The sequence below is a fragment of the Chiloscyllium plagiosum genome, chromosome 17 (assembly GCF_004010195.1).
Source record: "Chiloscyllium plagiosum isolate BGI_BamShark_2017 chromosome 17, ASM401019v2, whole genome shotgun sequence".
Taxonomy (NCBI): Eukaryota; Metazoa; Chordata; class Chondrichthyes; order Orectolobiformes; family Hemiscylliidae; genus Chiloscyllium; species Chiloscyllium plagiosum.
Genome location: NC_057726.1, coordinates 35,813,570 through 35,830,876, shown reverse-complemented (window position 1 = coordinate 35,830,876; position 17,307 = coordinate 35,813,570). Strand labels below are relative to the sequence as shown.

At 37.6% G+C, this 17,307-nt stretch overlaps 1 protein-coding gene across 3 annotated transcripts in view; it reads right to left on the bottom strand.

The window, feature by feature from the left end:
- Nucleotides 1-6,150: 6,150 nt before the first annotated feature.
- tshz3b (teashirt zinc finger homeobox 3b) overlaps nt 6,151-17,307 on the bottom strand; it is a 75,672-nt gene continuing 64,515 nt past the window's right edge. Inside the window, exons 3-4 of one of the 3 annotated variants that reach the window (XR_006314110.1) lie at nt 11,866-15,276; nt 6,151-6,173 (exon numbers count right to left, since the gene is read on the bottom strand). Coding sequence is in view for 1 of the 3 variants with exons in the window: in XM_043706849.1 (XP_043562784.1) it covers nt 12,065-15,276 (3,212 nt within the window). In the remaining 2 variants the exon portion in view is untranslated. Of the gene's footprint in view, nt 6,174-9,414; nt 15,277-17,307 lie in introns of those variants that run through there. The other 2 variants (XR_006314109.1, XM_043706849.1) reach the window with 2 other exon arrangements.

The window sequence follows — 17,307 nt, the reverse complement described above, 5'->3', positions numbered from 1 at the left end:
ATGATGCATCAGAAATTGGAATGCAGGACTTTGCAATGATTAGATCACAAACAAAATTGTTGAATGTTATAGAAGAAGCGACGCTTAGTTTTCTAACATGAGCAGTATGTTGGAAGTCTATTAGGCCTCAGCAAAGTCAGCCTCTGAACAAAAGAAATCTACAAAATAAAGGGCCAAAATTACTATCCGGATTAGATCAGATTAGATTAGATTACTTACAGTGTGGAAACAGGCCCTTCGGCCCAACAAGTCTACACCGACCCGCCGAAGCGCAACCCATCCAGAACCATTCCCCTACATTTACCCCTTCACCTAACACTACAGGCAATTTAGCATGGCCAATTCACCTGACCTGCACATTTTTGGATTGTGGGAGGAAACCAGAGCACCTGGAGGAAACCCACGCAGACACGGGGTGAATGTGCAAACTCCACACAGAGAGTTGCCTGAGGTGGGAATTGAACCCGGATCTCTGGCGCTGTGCCACCGTGCCGCCCACATTTTTTTCTTCTTTAAACATATTGCACCCTCGTTTCCAACATCGAAGAAAGGTTGATGAACCTTGCAATCTGTTTGTTTTTTTTCATGAAGCATGATGCCCTTGGACATATGTTTTGTTTAGATTAGATTATATTCTTAGGAATTTCTTTGCCATTGTCTTTGCTATTGTGAATAAAGCAAACATTTCAGCCCTTTTTGTAACCTTATGTTTTATTATTTGACACCCTGAAGTGGACACCTAGCTTTATTGTAACCCTAAATTCTTAATAGCTTCCTGATCTGTGAGAATCCAACCAAGGTTGAGTGACCAGTCTGAAATAATTTTCCTTCCTTCTCCCCTATTAAAAAGTGAGAGTTATATTTTTTTCATGTAAAGGCACCACATCATGAAAACATGTGAAGTGCAGGTCTAATGAACACCTCAGTAAATTACATTTTTTTGAACGAAAAAAGCCTCAAAAGCAAATTTTCCCATATTACTAATGTTTTCTTTTTTTTTACAACAAGAGGTTTTACATGCGTTGATGAAAACACAGCAGGGTAAATTAAAACGAAGAAGAGCGATTAAAAATGTTAATAGAAATGTTAAATGGTATAATCTCACTGGAGGCAAGTGGTTTCCAACTGCAATTGAATTCCTAATTAAAGCAATGACTGGTATTTATTGTGCAACATGCTTATTTGTGTAGACTAACTGTTGCTGCTGCTGCTGCTATGGAGCTGTGTCTGTTTCCCTGACTAACCTAACAGGTTTATTATACAATCACATTTTGAATTTAGTTTGGGAAATGCTTTTTCCACATTACTGCACTTTCAAAAATATTCTCAGTTTTACCGTGTGTGTCCATGCAATTTGAATTTTACAAACTGGCCATTTAGAACATATTAAAGGTTATTTTCCACGATTTCTGACCTAGGTCGAATCATGCAGCAAGAAGCAATGCAACTGAGGCCATACATATCATTCGAGTAAATAATGATTTATGATACTCAATAATGAACAGTGAATATATGTAACACAAATTTATTTGAATTATTATTCTGACCATCTGTAATTTCTTTTTGACCCAGCCTGGTTTACCTTCTCCACAGAAGATGAATCTGCTTAAACTGAAATCCACACTTTTTTTTATATCAGGAAGGAAACTTGTGTTACTTTTTCTTCTTATTGAGTGTCTTCTGTTAAATCCATAGTGTAGTGATCTAATTACAGTTACAGTTAAATAACATAATAAATAACACATCTGCAGCTAAATAACCAATGGTACTGTGGAAAGGCTGGTTAATAATTGTGTAATCGTTGCAGTACAGCAGTTGTCATAAACAATGATTCTCTTTAAAACATTTGCATTGTAAGTTTGTTTCAATTTATCAGTAAATAAAGGTGTGACCTTGAGGAGATGGTATCTTTTAATAGTTCAGTTTTACACTGTTGCCTGACTGTTAATTATCCTAAGATCTGAAACACATTACCTAGGCTGTAAGTGTATCTGACTCTGAAATACTAGAGCATATCAAATTAAAGAATTTGAACTAATGTTTCAACATTAGCATACCAAAGATCTGATATCTTTTTTGAAATTTGTATGGCTTTTGAAAATATTATTCTTTAATAAGTTAAAAATATTTAATTTACTGCAATATCATTATATGCTGCTGATCAACTAATGTGAACAAAATTGAAATTGAACCACTTTTATGGGCAGGGAAAGGGGGTGTTAACTAGTATATGTAAAAACATTCATTTCTAATCCACAACCTTGCAATTTTCAAGGGAACAGTGATGGAAAATTTTGGATGCCAGTATTTATGTATGATGTAACAGTGCCATCAATCTGAAGGCATTTTCAACTTTGATGAGTGGTGTTACATAATCTGAAAAGATGCAACTTGGATTATTTAAAATTAGGTATAGGTAATGTTGATATAATCCTACTGACCATAGCACTGCTTTCTCATTAGGGAGAGATGACTAGCTGTGGTTTAATCTGAGGGTCACCACACCTCAGCTGAGGGGAGCGTTTGAGGTTAACCAGTGTGGGAATTGAACCCACACTGTGGCACCACACTGTGTTGCAATCCAGTCATCCATTGAACCGAGTTAAATGATCTCCATGTTTAAATTTAAAACTACAAGTATAGTAAATATTATCACAGTCAATCTTGCAAGAAGACAACTGGATCAAAAACAACACCTGATGTCTGCAGGTTGTGGCCTTTTTGACTTAGTTACAATAATATAGCAATAAAAAAAGGCAACTACAATACGGAAATATATTACATTCGAGAAGCAAAATTCCAACTGAATTGTAGTCAAAAGTAGGCAAGTTGTGGTTTGGACAAAGTCCATCAATTGCCCGAAAACCAGCACTAATCAAATACTTATTCCTTATGATGATTAGCATGTTAAAAGATGTATTATACCAATGCAATTGCACTTTGCATCTGATACACACTTAATCTGGTATCCCAATGTAGGCATAATTTGTACAATGAAAACTATCAGGTAATATTGCAACTGTAAGTACTAACTTAGATATCATTGGATAGTCAATGTACACAAAGACACAAAAGGAGGGATTTCAACTATGAACCATCCACTAGTGAAGCATGTTGGTAGTCTGCCAAGACTTCAGTGGGGGGGGGGACTCTGTTCACTTTGAGAGACAGTCTTTACTTTAACATACAGTGGTGAGGTGCATCTGCTGAACTGGTGTCCCACTGCAGTTCATTGGTGCAGGGAATAGGGTGTTACCTAGAATATGTTAAAACATTAATTTCTAATCCACAATCTTGCAATTTTCAAGGGAAGAGTGTTGGAAGATTTTAGATGCCAGTATTTATGTATGATGTAGCAGTGCCATCAATCAGAAGGCTTTTTCAACTTTGATGAGTGGTGTTACATAATCTCAAAAGATACAACTTGGATTATTTAAAATTAGGTATAGGTAATGTTGATATAATCCTACTGGACATAATTAGGGTAAAATGGGAATAAAATAATCAATTGACTACTTCGATTTTAGCTTCACCACCCTCCACTTTCATGACTGCACTAAAGATTCGATGAGTGGTACACGTTATATTTACAAATCATACATCCTATTTGTAATTTTTGGAATTAATATTCAGCTTCTATGAATAACTACCAGATGCTGTATAGGTTTCATTAATACTTAGAAAACTACTGCTTTAATTTGGAAAAGGTTGCAAATAGATGGAGAGCTAGATTTTAATCAGTTACATCATGTACAATATTTGAAACAAATCTTTTTACCTCTTCATGTCACCTTCGGGCTGCACACTGACAGAGGGTGGCTAGTGCTGTTGCCTCACAGCACCAGGGACCTGGGTTCAATTCAAGCCTTGGGCAACTGTCTGGGTGGAGTTTGCACATTCTCCCCATGTCTACATTGGTTTCCTCCATGTGCTCTGGTTTCCTCCCACAATCAAAAGATGTGCATGTTAGCTGGATTAGTCATGGGAAATCAAGGTTGCAGGGATGAGGTGGGCCTGGGTGGAATGCTCTTTGGAGGGTCAGTGTGGATTCGGTGGGCCAAATGGCTTAATTCCACACCATAGGGATTCTATGAGGTTGATTTGTTCATTGTAGTGCCTCATTGGCCATATTGGATAAACAACTAGCTAACAATAATTAAAGTTATATTTGATCTTGTAAAACCAGCATCATGGGCAGCGCGGTGGCTCAGTGGTTAGCACTATTACATCACAGCACCAAGGTCCCAGGTTTGATTCCAGCCTCGGATGACTGTGTGGAGTTTGCACATTCTCACCGTGTCTGCATGGGTTTCCTGTGGGTGTTCCAGTTTCATCCCACAGTGCGAGGAGGTGCAGACCAGGTGAGTTGGCCATGCTAAATTGCCCATAGTGTTAGGTGCATTATTCAGAGCAAAATGGGTCTGGGTGGGTTACTCTTCAGAGGGTTGGTGTGGACTGGTTGGGCCGAAGGGCCTGTTTCCACACTGTAGGGAATCTAATCTAATCTAATTTGGTGTTGCTGATGAGAATTCTATTGAAAGTACCCTAATATCCCAATAACATTCCAGTGCAACATGCATACAGACAGCAGGGCTGCTTCTCTTGCACATAGATCAGGAATTTCTGGGATGCAGGTACATGCAGAGTATGCAAATATGCCAAGAGAACCTAGCACTATTACTTCTTGTAGCTGGTCATATGCCACAGATTCTCACTGGGTTGTCACTTTATTACTGTCTATACCTAGTCTGCACACCTGACATAATTTGATATCTTTCTAGCATCGGGGAATACTGTGGCAACAATGTCAAATGGCATCTTTGGCAGGAAAGGAGTTAAGATGTCTTTCTTTGACCATTTTAAAGTGACGGTTACTATTTATTCCTGACAAGATGTGAGTTTTAGCATATTCACCAGCAGCTCATTGTTCCAATTTTTTTTGTGTGTAGTTGAAATTGTTGGAAATTGTAACGTTGAAGGTCTAGATGCAGAATAGTTGAAATATCCAAATAAATGTTTTAAAATAACTCTTAAAGGAACTATAGCATATTGTACTTATTTTAATAGTAATTCATGAAACTCATAAAATCATCAATCAAATGGTTAAGACAATTGCTGGTAAACTATAAAAATTAGTTTTTGTTATAGAAAGATTATGCTCCTGTAGATATTATTGCTTTTTTAAACTGAAATTTATTCAATTAACATCTGGCAAATATGTTTTATAATATTAGATATATGAAATTCTGTAAAGAAGTATGTTTTGATTAGGGATCAGATTCTGCCTTGTCTTTCCCAGGATTCTTTTTAAATGATCTTCAGGGACACACTCTACAAACAGGGCTTCATCTCATAGTATTCCCTGGCCAGATTCAATGAACAGAGAGCAGTGTAGCTGTTAATAAGGGTATTCATCATGAGACTGACTATTTTTGGCGTTGTCTATGACAGTCTCAGTAACTTACAATTGTCCCATGAATATGAACTTATCATTTAATTACGCACTGAGAGACTGCCTTCCATTTCAACCTGCAAGTTAGTTAAGCTCACAGCAATTCTCCAGCCAATCAAAATGTGATTGGATCAGTCTCAGACAACCGTAGCTTTGCTACTTCTGAAAAATCTTTTAACTAGTCCACGTTAATCTGTCTATTGTAACATCACAATTTAAAATCCAGGTAAAACTGTATATCTGCCAAATACAAAGCAACGTGATATATGCTGTTAAACTATAAAATACCAAGGGTCTTTAAGTGTTGTCAACGAAGCACGTTTCCAATTTATACAAAAATGTACTTCACTGAAACAAATGCTTTTTAATACAATAAATTGCAAAGAAGTTCATCTGCCAAATTTGACATTATGTCTTCCAGTTAGAATAAGAAAATGAAAAGCTTCTAAATTTGGAAGTGACAATCAAGTCATCATGATACAAATAGGCAATCTTAGCATTGTAATATTAAAACAAATTTAGACTTTGCCCAACTATTCACCTGGCAGGTTTTTTGAAGTATCTTCCAATTGGTTTTTAAAGTCTGTAGACTGTACTTAGGACCAGAAATTTAAAGCTGAGGCTAGAATGATCATTTATTTTGTTTTGAATGCTAAATAGTGTAAAGACATTGGTTCTTGCTTACGGTAGCAGAGTATCTTCCAAGTGCTAGAAATGACTCCTGTAAAAAAAAACAAAATTCAGTTCAATGATTTTTTTTGGATTTCTGGATTGAGAGCTCCTTTTAATTTCTAATTATTAAAAAAATCTTAAGTTTTTTACTCTTTATTCAACTTTTAATTTCAGCAATTCATATCTGGATAGCATAAAATAAGAGCTAATCACCCTTACTTCAAATGTTCCCATTCTATCATCTCATGTCCAATTAACACTATGCAGCTTTCTGTCATGATGTACTGCGAGCTATCTATAATGACTTTCAGGAAGATATCACACTGAAGACAGATTTTAAAATATACAAAGAGCATAACTATGTTCTTGTATATAAGCCAGCTTACATTATTTTTGTATTTAAAAATATAAAGGGACACATTCACAAATGTGAAAGGTTTGTGAATAAGAGAAGGACACTGCAGCATGTGGTGAGCAAACTGAATTTTTTTATATCTAGATGAGTCTGCCTGTGTACATCTATTTAATAATATATAATTAATGAATCAATTTTTAAACAATTCTGCTGCAAACTTAACTGGCAAAGGACCTTGTTAGCACAAAACATTTTCAGTAACATTCAAATCAAAGAATTCCAAACCATGTGTTGCTGTGAGTGGACTATTTAGACAACTGGCATCCTTAGTTTCAGAAACAATTTTAGTATCCTAAAATAATTCCTGCAGTTATAGAATTAAGTTGATATTGTGAAAACTTGAAAATTATGAAAAATAAAACAGGTCTCACTTGCACAGACAAAGGAATAATAGTTAACAGGCAAACAAAAAGGGGAAAACACAAGAAATCGATGCATTCAGTTTTAATTCCACTTTCTTGACTTCTATACTCTGTCAAAATAACCCTTCAAACAAGTCTGATTGGGATCTGGCTCATCACACTGTCACCAACTCACTTTTCATTAGACTGTTACTCTCTGTTAGCCTAGCCAAGCAGAAGAACTCAAACACATGCGCAAATTAAATCGACATCCAAACTCCTCCAATATACAAAGCAATTTAAATGATATTCATTAGAGCGATGACAAGTCCTGATGAGGCTTTCAGGAGCTGAGTTCTTCAGCTTTTGCAGACTCGGTTTCATGGCCACTGAGGCGTAACCAAGGCGACTGTACCTTCAGAAAAGCTGACAATTTTGCTGTGCTTCCTGATACACCTTCCGCTTCTGCATTCAGTACTTACCCACAGATTTAAAGTGTGTACTCTACACACTGTATGCTTCTGTCAAAATCTTCAGGCTTTAACATTAAGGCCACTTAATTGCAACAATACTGTGTAATCTTAAAATAGCAAAGGACTAGCTGGATATCTCTGCCTTCGAGTACAATGTTATAGATGACATATAGTTTAATGTGACTTAACATGGCTGTGCTATGAACTATTGAAAAGCGTTTATCCTGTTTTGCTGCAAAATTTGAATGAACAGCAACTAGCTCTTGGGGGAAAAAAATGTAAAATTATGAGATAAACATTTAACCTGATTTCAGATTTAAGATTTAACTTAAAGCTGGAAAATAATTTACAAAAAAAAAGCTAATGTGTAATTATAATGGGCAAATATATTCTATTGAATTGTTAGATTTGCAAATATTAAAAATGTTTCTCTCTGGTAGAATGTTCAAAATGTAATCAGAGAAGACAAGCATTCTGACCTGCACTGCTGCAGCCAGGCAGAATACTAGACATTAAAAGATTGTGTATAATAAATCAGTGCCTGTTCTAACTCCACATACACTCTATAAAGTGTACAAGAAAAAAAGACATAACATTGTATATGCTGAATACACAATTGACAAGGTACTAATCACTCAGTGCTTACCCATCTCTCCTCCCTGCCCCATTAATTATAATTCAGGGCAGTGAAGTATCACTTTCTTCAAGTGATATTGCTTCTGTAGAATGACCCCTTCTGCAAATGTATTGAGCTTCTAGCTTGTGACAATGAGAGGGTAATCACGCTTAATAGTTTAAATGTCATTTTAGCTGCAAATGCCCCTTTCTTCAGGGTCAAGCAAATGGCTGGGGACATAACCTGAATCAAAGTCCCAGGAGAGAGAACATTACCAGCATTTTTAGTTAAACAAAATTATCCATACCTCCATATCTCCCTAAGGACACAATGGTCAGCATTCATATTGACTAATGCACAAGTGTTCAGCAAAGTATAGTGCAATCAGTATAAGCACTCCTCTAACCAATTCTTGTTCTTTGGAATCTCTGGATTTCATGAATCTCAATGATGTCACTGATATTTTATAACTCTTTGATAACTGATTAACAGTTCGCTGAACTCTTCCTTTATCTTTGCTGAGTGAGAGGCTGCTTCCAACAGTTTGAATAATTGGATGTGTATTGTATCCTCAATCTGTGGTTGCATTTGGTATTGCAAGATATCCTGTATTAAGCACTGCTATCCAACAGAATGCTTAATTAATACCCACTGAACACTTCAGAGTGTGCAAATGCAATCTGAGATTACGCAACAGTAAAAATGAGAACTGACAATTAAATATGTATTTACACAAGGCCCAGGAAAATCTTTGGAGCTGCATCTGCTGGACCATCACGAATTTGTCACAAGTTTAATAGAAATTCTATCATTTATTTCTTCTAATATTGAAGTGTTTGTACTCTATAAAAATTAAAACAAGATTTAGAATATGTATATCCCCGACCTCATAGAATGCTGATGCCATTGGCACTGGCTTATTTAGTTCTGCTGCAAGATCCCTTGACCTGTAAAAGGTATCATTATTCATATAGTCCTCTATTTTATTTGGAATAAATATCCTCCAACACTGCGGAATAACTTGATAATAACAGATTATCAGTAGTGTTAAATGGGGTTCCTTCATATGTGAAAATGACTGCAAAATTCAACTGAAACAGGCATTCTGCTAATTGCAACTGCATTTTGTTTAGAATTGAAATGGTGCAACTTTTAGATTTCTGAACATTCTATTCTCTGTATATTCAGCTATTTTTATATCTAACTGTGTTTGTGATATTCATACTTACATCTCTAAAGTGAAATGAAAACATGAATCAGGAGATTTTGCTTGCATTGGACACAAAATGTGTGGACATGTGCATTTACACACACACACACACACACACACACACACACACACACACACACACACACACACACACACAATGAATGTCATGACCCAATAATCACCACTCAACCTGGCTGAACTATTTACTTAAACCGAGGGTCTGGAATTCCTACACTGGTTTTGTAACATGTATATTTCTTTTTATTGTATCCTGTTACATTCATACACTGTTTTTGTTGCAGTGGTCCAGAGTGCTTTCATACAATAATCGATTATGTTAACATATAAAATATTTTTCAGTAGAAAAGATGTTGACATTGTAACAAAATTTAAATAAACAATTTTAAGGAAATTAAAAAGACAATGTTGACTTCACATGGAATTTGAATTGCAACTACTTTCTGAATTTAATACTCAGGCTAATTGCAGATACCGCGCCTGTTTTACATGTTTGAGAACATGGCTCAGCAGAATCCTAGAAATTGTGTAATTAAATTCTCATATATATAAAATAACCAGTATTCGCCTTCCAACATGTAGAGCAGGTATGCACAGTACATATATCCATTGTATTCAAACAAGGAAAGCAGATGACAATTAGAAATCCATTTAAAGTCCAGCAAATACAAAATGGGATTGAATATTTAATTCTTGCCCCTGCTGCATAGGCAGGAGTTCCATATCGCTGTCCCAACGAATGCTGTGAATAGCACTGTAAGGGTTAAGCTGATTGTGAAAGCTGTCCAGTATGTACAGTGTTTCTGTTAAAGGGGAAAAGGGGAAAAAATCTCAGACACATTTTGATGCTTCTTGAGCAAAACATATCACATACAAGAAAAAGGGGAATATTGATAAAAGTAAGCCCGATGTTTCAGTCAGTTTCATGGTTTCTTAATAAGGAACCATTCATTAAATGTTTTGTTAATATCACAGTCAAGCTTGCTGGGTAATGTGATTTTTTTTTTAAGATAATGCCCAATTTTCTAACATAATTCATGGCCCCCTTCCCTGTCATCTACAGCTTGTGTGATGCCTGCAAGAGAGGCAATTGGCTGGGACAGGAGTCAAAAGCATTCAGAGATCAATATGTACAGGACATAAAATATTACAAAAATTGAGATTTCATGCACAAACGTTGGTAGTCTTGTTTGTTAGATACCAATCCTTTATTAAGTTATACTTTGGTTTACTATAACCACTCTGTGGTCACAGATTTGGGGCTATGCTCCTTAGTAGTTGGCTTCTGCTAATTTCACCTCAGCAGATAGCTCTCTAAGCCATGGCATATTGATTTCTTGTTGTGAAATGCACTGTTCAAGCTCCATTTAAGATTTTCATCTTCAACGTAGCCCTGAGCACATCATAGTGCCATAAATTAGGTAAATTGCACATTTATCACGAATGTTATTTTAAGATACGGTGTAAATGTGGCGGCTGGAAGATATACAATGTGTTGGAACAAGCCAGCGCTTGGGTGGGGTTACAGCTAAGTCTCAATGCGCACCTGTGAATTAAGGCCTTGCGAAAGGTGCTAACCTCTAAAGTATCTCTGTAAGTGCTGCAGTTATCTAACAAATAATACTTTAACCAAAACTCTTGCCTGACAGGAGCATAAACCCACTCAAGCTCTAGCCAGGAACATGTAACCTTCTGTGTAAATGGGCTCATTACTTGTCGCACCTCGTATGTAGACAATAGTGTGGAAGCAACACAAAATCATTGTAAAGTGTTTTAATGTCGCAGAAGGGCAAAAAAAAGTTATATGAGCAGCCATAATGGTGTTTCATTTCCAGCAACAAGGCAGGGCACAGAGTGCAGTACAGTATCTGTGCTGTTTACATGTCTATTTTATACATATATTCTCATATGGTGTCAGCTGTCAGTTATTTCTGCAAATTAACTGAAAAATGGAGATGAACAGACTCACTCAGTGTGCTGGTAACCACGGGTTACCTTTTATATGCCAAAATATAAAGATGCAGTGGGGAATCATGGGAGAATAATTAGGCAGAACAAAACTTACCAATCAAAGGCATTCTACACATGATGATCATTAAAATAACAAGTGAGAGTGCTCATAAATAAGTAAAAGGAGGTTACATCATGGAATGCCTTTTTACATTTGTAGCAGGATCTCATAGCATAAACCCTTTGAAAGAATTTTGTATATTATTGTTGAAGAAATACAGTACAAGTGTTTTTCTTTCTAATTTTATTAACCCTTTGAGCATTGACTATTCATTTTAGCTCTGTAAATAGTAGTTAATTCCATTAAATAATACATCTGAAAATTATATTGTGCAAAATCATCTGCACAAATATCATGACAATGGAATTGAATAAAGACAGCTGCAGATCATTATTTTAATAATGGCTTTCAGTCAGTGATCTGAAAAATAAGAATGCTGCCAATTTGTTTTTGCAACTTAATGCAGAAGTGCTTCAGCAGTGCTCAGAGGGTTAAAGGTTAAAGGCTGAGAAATGCCAGCACACTTAATTCACATGAGAAAGTGCACCAGGTTCAGTATTAAATGCTTAACTAAATTGTCCATTACGCATGCAGTTTAATGCATCTGAGCGATACACAGCAACTAAATCCAATTTACACAAAATTCCAAACACTTACCATTTTTACCCTTGTAATCAACCAGTAACAACAGCTGATTACGTGCTTCCATTAAACACTGTACAGTTATATAAAAGAGTTCAGATCAGAGTGCTACTCTGCAGTAAATGAAGAACATGTGCCAAGAGTTGTTACAGTAGCTTTAAGGCTTCTTTCAGATTTGTCCTCAAAGCAAATAGTTAGGCTACTAAAGTAAATGCTACTGTTTCTCTAGCTCTATAACATAGAGAAGGTGGTCCTCTGGTGATTTGCCATGAGTTTTACTGAGATGCAGTTTAACTGCATGTTTACTGGCAAAAGTCCGATTACAAAGTTTGCACTGGAACGTTGTCCCAGCCTCATCGTCTTGAGATGGCAACACCGATTTTTCGGAGGGCAGTTTTGCATGTGTTATCTGGCTGCTTATCTGTTCACTAGAAAGTTTTGATAAGTCTCGTAACCTGAAGCCTAAATGTGATTCTAAGTGACTGATGTAGGTTGAAGGAGTTCTGATCTGTGATGCACAATCATTACAAAAAAACACTGGATGACCAGAGTCCAAGTTTTTAAGAAATTTTGTTCCACCTGTCCTTCGAAGTTGGTACTTGACGTTGGCTAACCAGTGGCTGATTGTTGTCATGGAGAGCCCTGTAAACCTCGAGATGTGCATTCTCTCCTGCGGGCTGAGGTCCGACATAATGAATTTCCCATCAGTGGTTTGTCGCAGACTGGCTGCAAACTGCGCCTGCAGTATGAGCAAGTGCTGTGGGTTCCAGTTTGACTGCCGGCCTTTACGTTTTTGAGCTGGAGAAATTTCCTCTGGCTCCTCCACAGTGCTACCGTCCACCTCGGATTTGTCTGAAATGCTTGTAGGTGTAGAAGATTTTGATGTGTGACTTCCTGTCAGGTTTTTCAGCATATCGGATATATCTGACAAGGCATTCTCGCGTAGCGGCGAGTTTGACATGAATGACACGACTGCAGATGTCTTTGCTGTTGTCACAGTGGATGAAGAAGATGTTGACGACGGGGATATGGATGACAAAAGCACTGAACCCAAAGAACCGCTTTTGTCACTCTTGGCTTTCGTCAAATCAATGGGCTGGTCACTGCTGACATGATAGAAATAACGGTCTATGGGCTCTGTTTTTTTGGCTGGCAAAATTGGTGTGGCCACAGCAGCCTTTTCTGCCAGGCTGTTACTCATTTTGTAAAGCATGCTCATTGGGTCCAGGGTAGGCAATGCAGGTTTAGCTGCTTTCCCTAGGTGAACATTCATAACGGATTGCAATGCACTTAATGGATTTACAAACGGTTGTTCAGGAGGGTGGTCTGTAATAATAGCTGTGCTAGCGCACAGACTATTTGCAGTGAGTTTTAAGGCCTCTGTACCATTCTCCAAATGATCCTTGGCTGGGTTCTCTTTCATGATGTCTTTCTGGTGGTTGGAAATATTGTCATGGCTTTTCAGACCGGGGTCTTTTGAAGCTTCACTTTTTTGTTCCTCTCCTGCTTCACTACCACATGGAGAAGGTGCTTCATGCTTCAGTCGAGATAACTTGTTTTCTGGATCTTTAGATTTTTCTTCAGTTTTGGTTACCTTCTCTGTGACCTTCTTCACTAACTCTTCCATAGCATGGAAATTGTTCTTAGGTACAGGGGAATTCTGGCTACTAGGTGGTGAAACAAGTGGTTGACTCTTTGGAGATGCCATACTATCAATGTTGCTGTGTGCTGACTTCAATTGTGTATTCTTCCCTGATGAACCAAATGGTAACTTCATTATGCTAGGAAGCTGATATGCTGCATGAATGCTAGGATAGCCACTCCAACTTGGAGTTCCATTCTGAGCTTTATTAATGGCAGAGGTCACTGTGTTTTCTAGAGATTTTAGGATGTCCAGGCCTCCTTTAGGATTTTCTTCTAGATCTTCTTCAGTGAGATACTGATACTTTGAGGAAATGTCATATTTTTCATCATCATCACAGCTTTTATCTTTTTCTTTCACTTTGTCCTCATCACTTTCAATTTCTTTTTCTACTTCCCTTTTCACTTCAAGACTTAATTTTGGTGAAACGCTGGCTGGTGTACTTAATGATGACGTGAAAGCGCTTGCAGCTAGGGGAACAGATTGTACTTTATCTTCTAAGATGGCTGACACGGGTGTTGGTGTTGGAGTTTGGGGTGCCTCAACAATCTGCTTCCCTTTCTTGATTGCAGAATTGGTCACTTTAACAAAATGTCCAGTGACCATCATATGTGCAGTCAGTTCCTGCAGTGTGTCATGTGAACTCCCACACTCCATACACTTGAGGATTTGAGACTTTCTCGCCTCAAATTGCCAGGCATAGCTGGCACCATTCTGGTGTCCGTAGCGATTATTTGGTGTGACGTAAGGGTTTGAGGACTTCTGTAATGCATCACTTGTGTCAGAAAGAGAAGTTTTTGGCGTACCACCTGTGGAATCTGGAGAACTTGGTAGCTCAAGCTCAAGCATTGCTCTTTTTCTGGTGGAGGGGAGGACCTTTGTGGAGATTGGTGCTACAGGTTCCTTCAGAGGCACTTTCTGATAGTGTTTTGTCTTGATCATGTGGACACTTAAGTCTTGAAGGGACTCAAATGAATGGCCACAGTACATACACTTTAGCACCTTTTGAGCATCCTCCTTTCCCTCCATCTCCAGTAAAGAGCGCTTTCGAGGCTTGGACCACTTTTTAGGATTGTTATTGTCAGTTTCATTATTCTCATCTCGATAGTGTCCAGTTTCATTCATGTGCACAGTCAGTTCTACCAAGGAGTCATAAGCAGCACTGCAGTCTTTACAGCGGAATTTGCTTGCCCCAGTAAATATGGACCCATAGAGCTTACTGCTTTGCCTGTACAATTGTACTGTGCTGAAGAGGCTTGGCTCCTGAATCATCTTGGTCTGAGAAACTTGCTGTAATGTCTTTGACATGGCGGACTGATGCCAGTCAAAGCTCCCACTTCCACAACTGCTACTGCTGCTACTGCTGCTGCTGCTGCTGCTTCCGCCATTTGTTGCTGGTTCACTTGGTTGGTTCAAGCCCAAACTCAGAGATGACCAGTAGGAATTTGACAGTATGTTGTTGTATATTGCTTTCATTTGTTCTAAACTGTCCTGTACACCTTCCTCGGGAAGGCCACCAACTTCTTTGCTTTCATCCTCATTCTTTACAGAGTTGCTCTCAAAGTCAGCCAATCGATCACTGGTTTCACTAACATGAGATGTGCTGTCCATCTCCTGGCCAGAAAACTCTGCAGCTGGAGAGTCCTGGTAGCTAGGCGATTCCTTGCTAAATTCCTGTTCATTGCACGTATACTTTGAGGATGATTCTCCGTCAGCTCCAGACTCATTGGCTTCAGTCTCTTCGTCCTCTAATACTGCTGCCTTCAATTCGTCTGAAATGTAGGCTGCATTTAAAAAAAAGGAGAGAACAGTTTTAAGGTAATTGCTGCTAGTATGGATTGAAATTAAATATGGCAAAACATCATAACTGGCAACATCTGCTGCAAAGTTAGATAGTTAAAATGTAGTGTTTCTTGGGTGCATAAAATCGTCTCTTCAAATGTAATTTGCCACCTTATTCTTCTCAAGGGGCAACAGCTTGAAATTAAAACTAAATTTGAAATTAATGAAGCAAATTCTGGAGGTGGCATTCATTTCTAAAGTAATAAATTACATGTATCAACCTCAGAGACAGCAGTTCCTGTCTGTCAATTAATATGTCTTATGCTTCTTCTACCTCTAATGCATTTCCAGGCATAGACAGTCGCAGTTTAAATTATGCAACCATTATAAATTTCTGTGTTTCAGTATTTAGTAAATTGAATGTTTACTCTAAATGCAGTGTTTAAAAAATAGCTTGAACTATACAGGTTGATTATTTATATTTGGGTTCCCAATTTCAAGAAAAGACCTTATGATGATTTAGAGGGCTACATCCAGATTTGCCCTTCTAGACTTCAAAAATTCTGCTATGGAAGAACAGATGGTTGAAAAATTCTGTACAGACTAATCACAGCTACATACAGGTTTGTGGAAGAATGTTACTTTCGACCCACTGACATTTAAGTGTGCATCATTTTAATCAGACTTTCACTCTGTCAAAACAGTGAAATGCATGCATGCCTGCAGATGTCAGAAATGGGTTTAGAAAAAAAGCTTTTGGAAAATATGACAATAACAAGATTGCCAAGTTTTGGTATAAGATTTGATGTTTTCATGCTGCAGTAATTTTCTTTGAATAAATTTATAAAATGCTACTGAAAACCCATGAGAGGACTGAGATATATGAAAATGTATGTTGTTTATATTGCATAGTTTTCACACTCCCGTTTAGATTTTTCACCATTAGTGGTGTTAAAAAAATGTATCAGCACTGAATGTAAAATCAGTTACAGTAAAAGATCATTCCCATTGCGTAATCAGTTCAATAAAGCTGGACTCCACACACTGGAATTAAACAAATCCCTGTGTTTTACAGGCAAATTTGAGAGGTTGGTGGTGGTGGGAGGGGGGGGGGGGGGGGGGGTTGGGTGCATTCTGATTTGAACAGTTGTTTGGAATCAGTATGTGCCAACAAAATGATGTCATCATCCAATTTAGCAGAAACAGCATGTGAGAAAACAGTGATTAATCACTGCAAATACCAGCATCATGCATGAGGCAAGCAGAGAATCAGACATCTCCCCCACAAATTCGAGGGGTAACATCTTTTTACACTGTTTTTCATTTCTTTTTCATCACATTCCAACAGGTCAGACCTACAGTAATCATTGAGGGCATTGAGGAAAGAATTGTTTCCAAGCACCATCGATGGCCAAGCTGTACTGTACGAAGAATCAAGATAGTGTAAGATTCAAAAGCTAAAGACCAGTTTCCACATGAGTATTCTTTACAACGAGGAGAAGGAGTGATCATGAAAAGTAGATGCAGATGCCTTTCATACTCTGGGCTGATCCAGAACAGGAACTGCAATGTGCAAAATTCATCAACGAGACAGTACAGCGGAAAAAAAAAACTCAGAAGCGACGAGATCAGAAAACATATTTAAGAAGGTAGTTGAGTCAAGTAGAAATAAGAATTAATTTAATGTTAAGAGTAAATAAAATTATTTTAAATCATCAGTGAATCGTTCATTCTGTGTAGATATCACTGCTGTCTAGACCATTAAGATATCATCTGTGAAATGCAATAACCGAGGACAATAGCATCTTAACTTACCCAGTGGGAGATTTGCTGTAAATATTGACACACTCCTGGGACCTACTGCAAATATTGACACACTTCTAGAACCCTACACAAATAGCCATACACTTCAGGGGACCCCTGAATTGGTTAATACCTCCAAAACTATTGCCACATTTTGTGACTAGTTTCAGGTATTAGTACATTCCTGGGGAATCCCTGCATTCACTGGCAATCTCTTACAAATGATAATA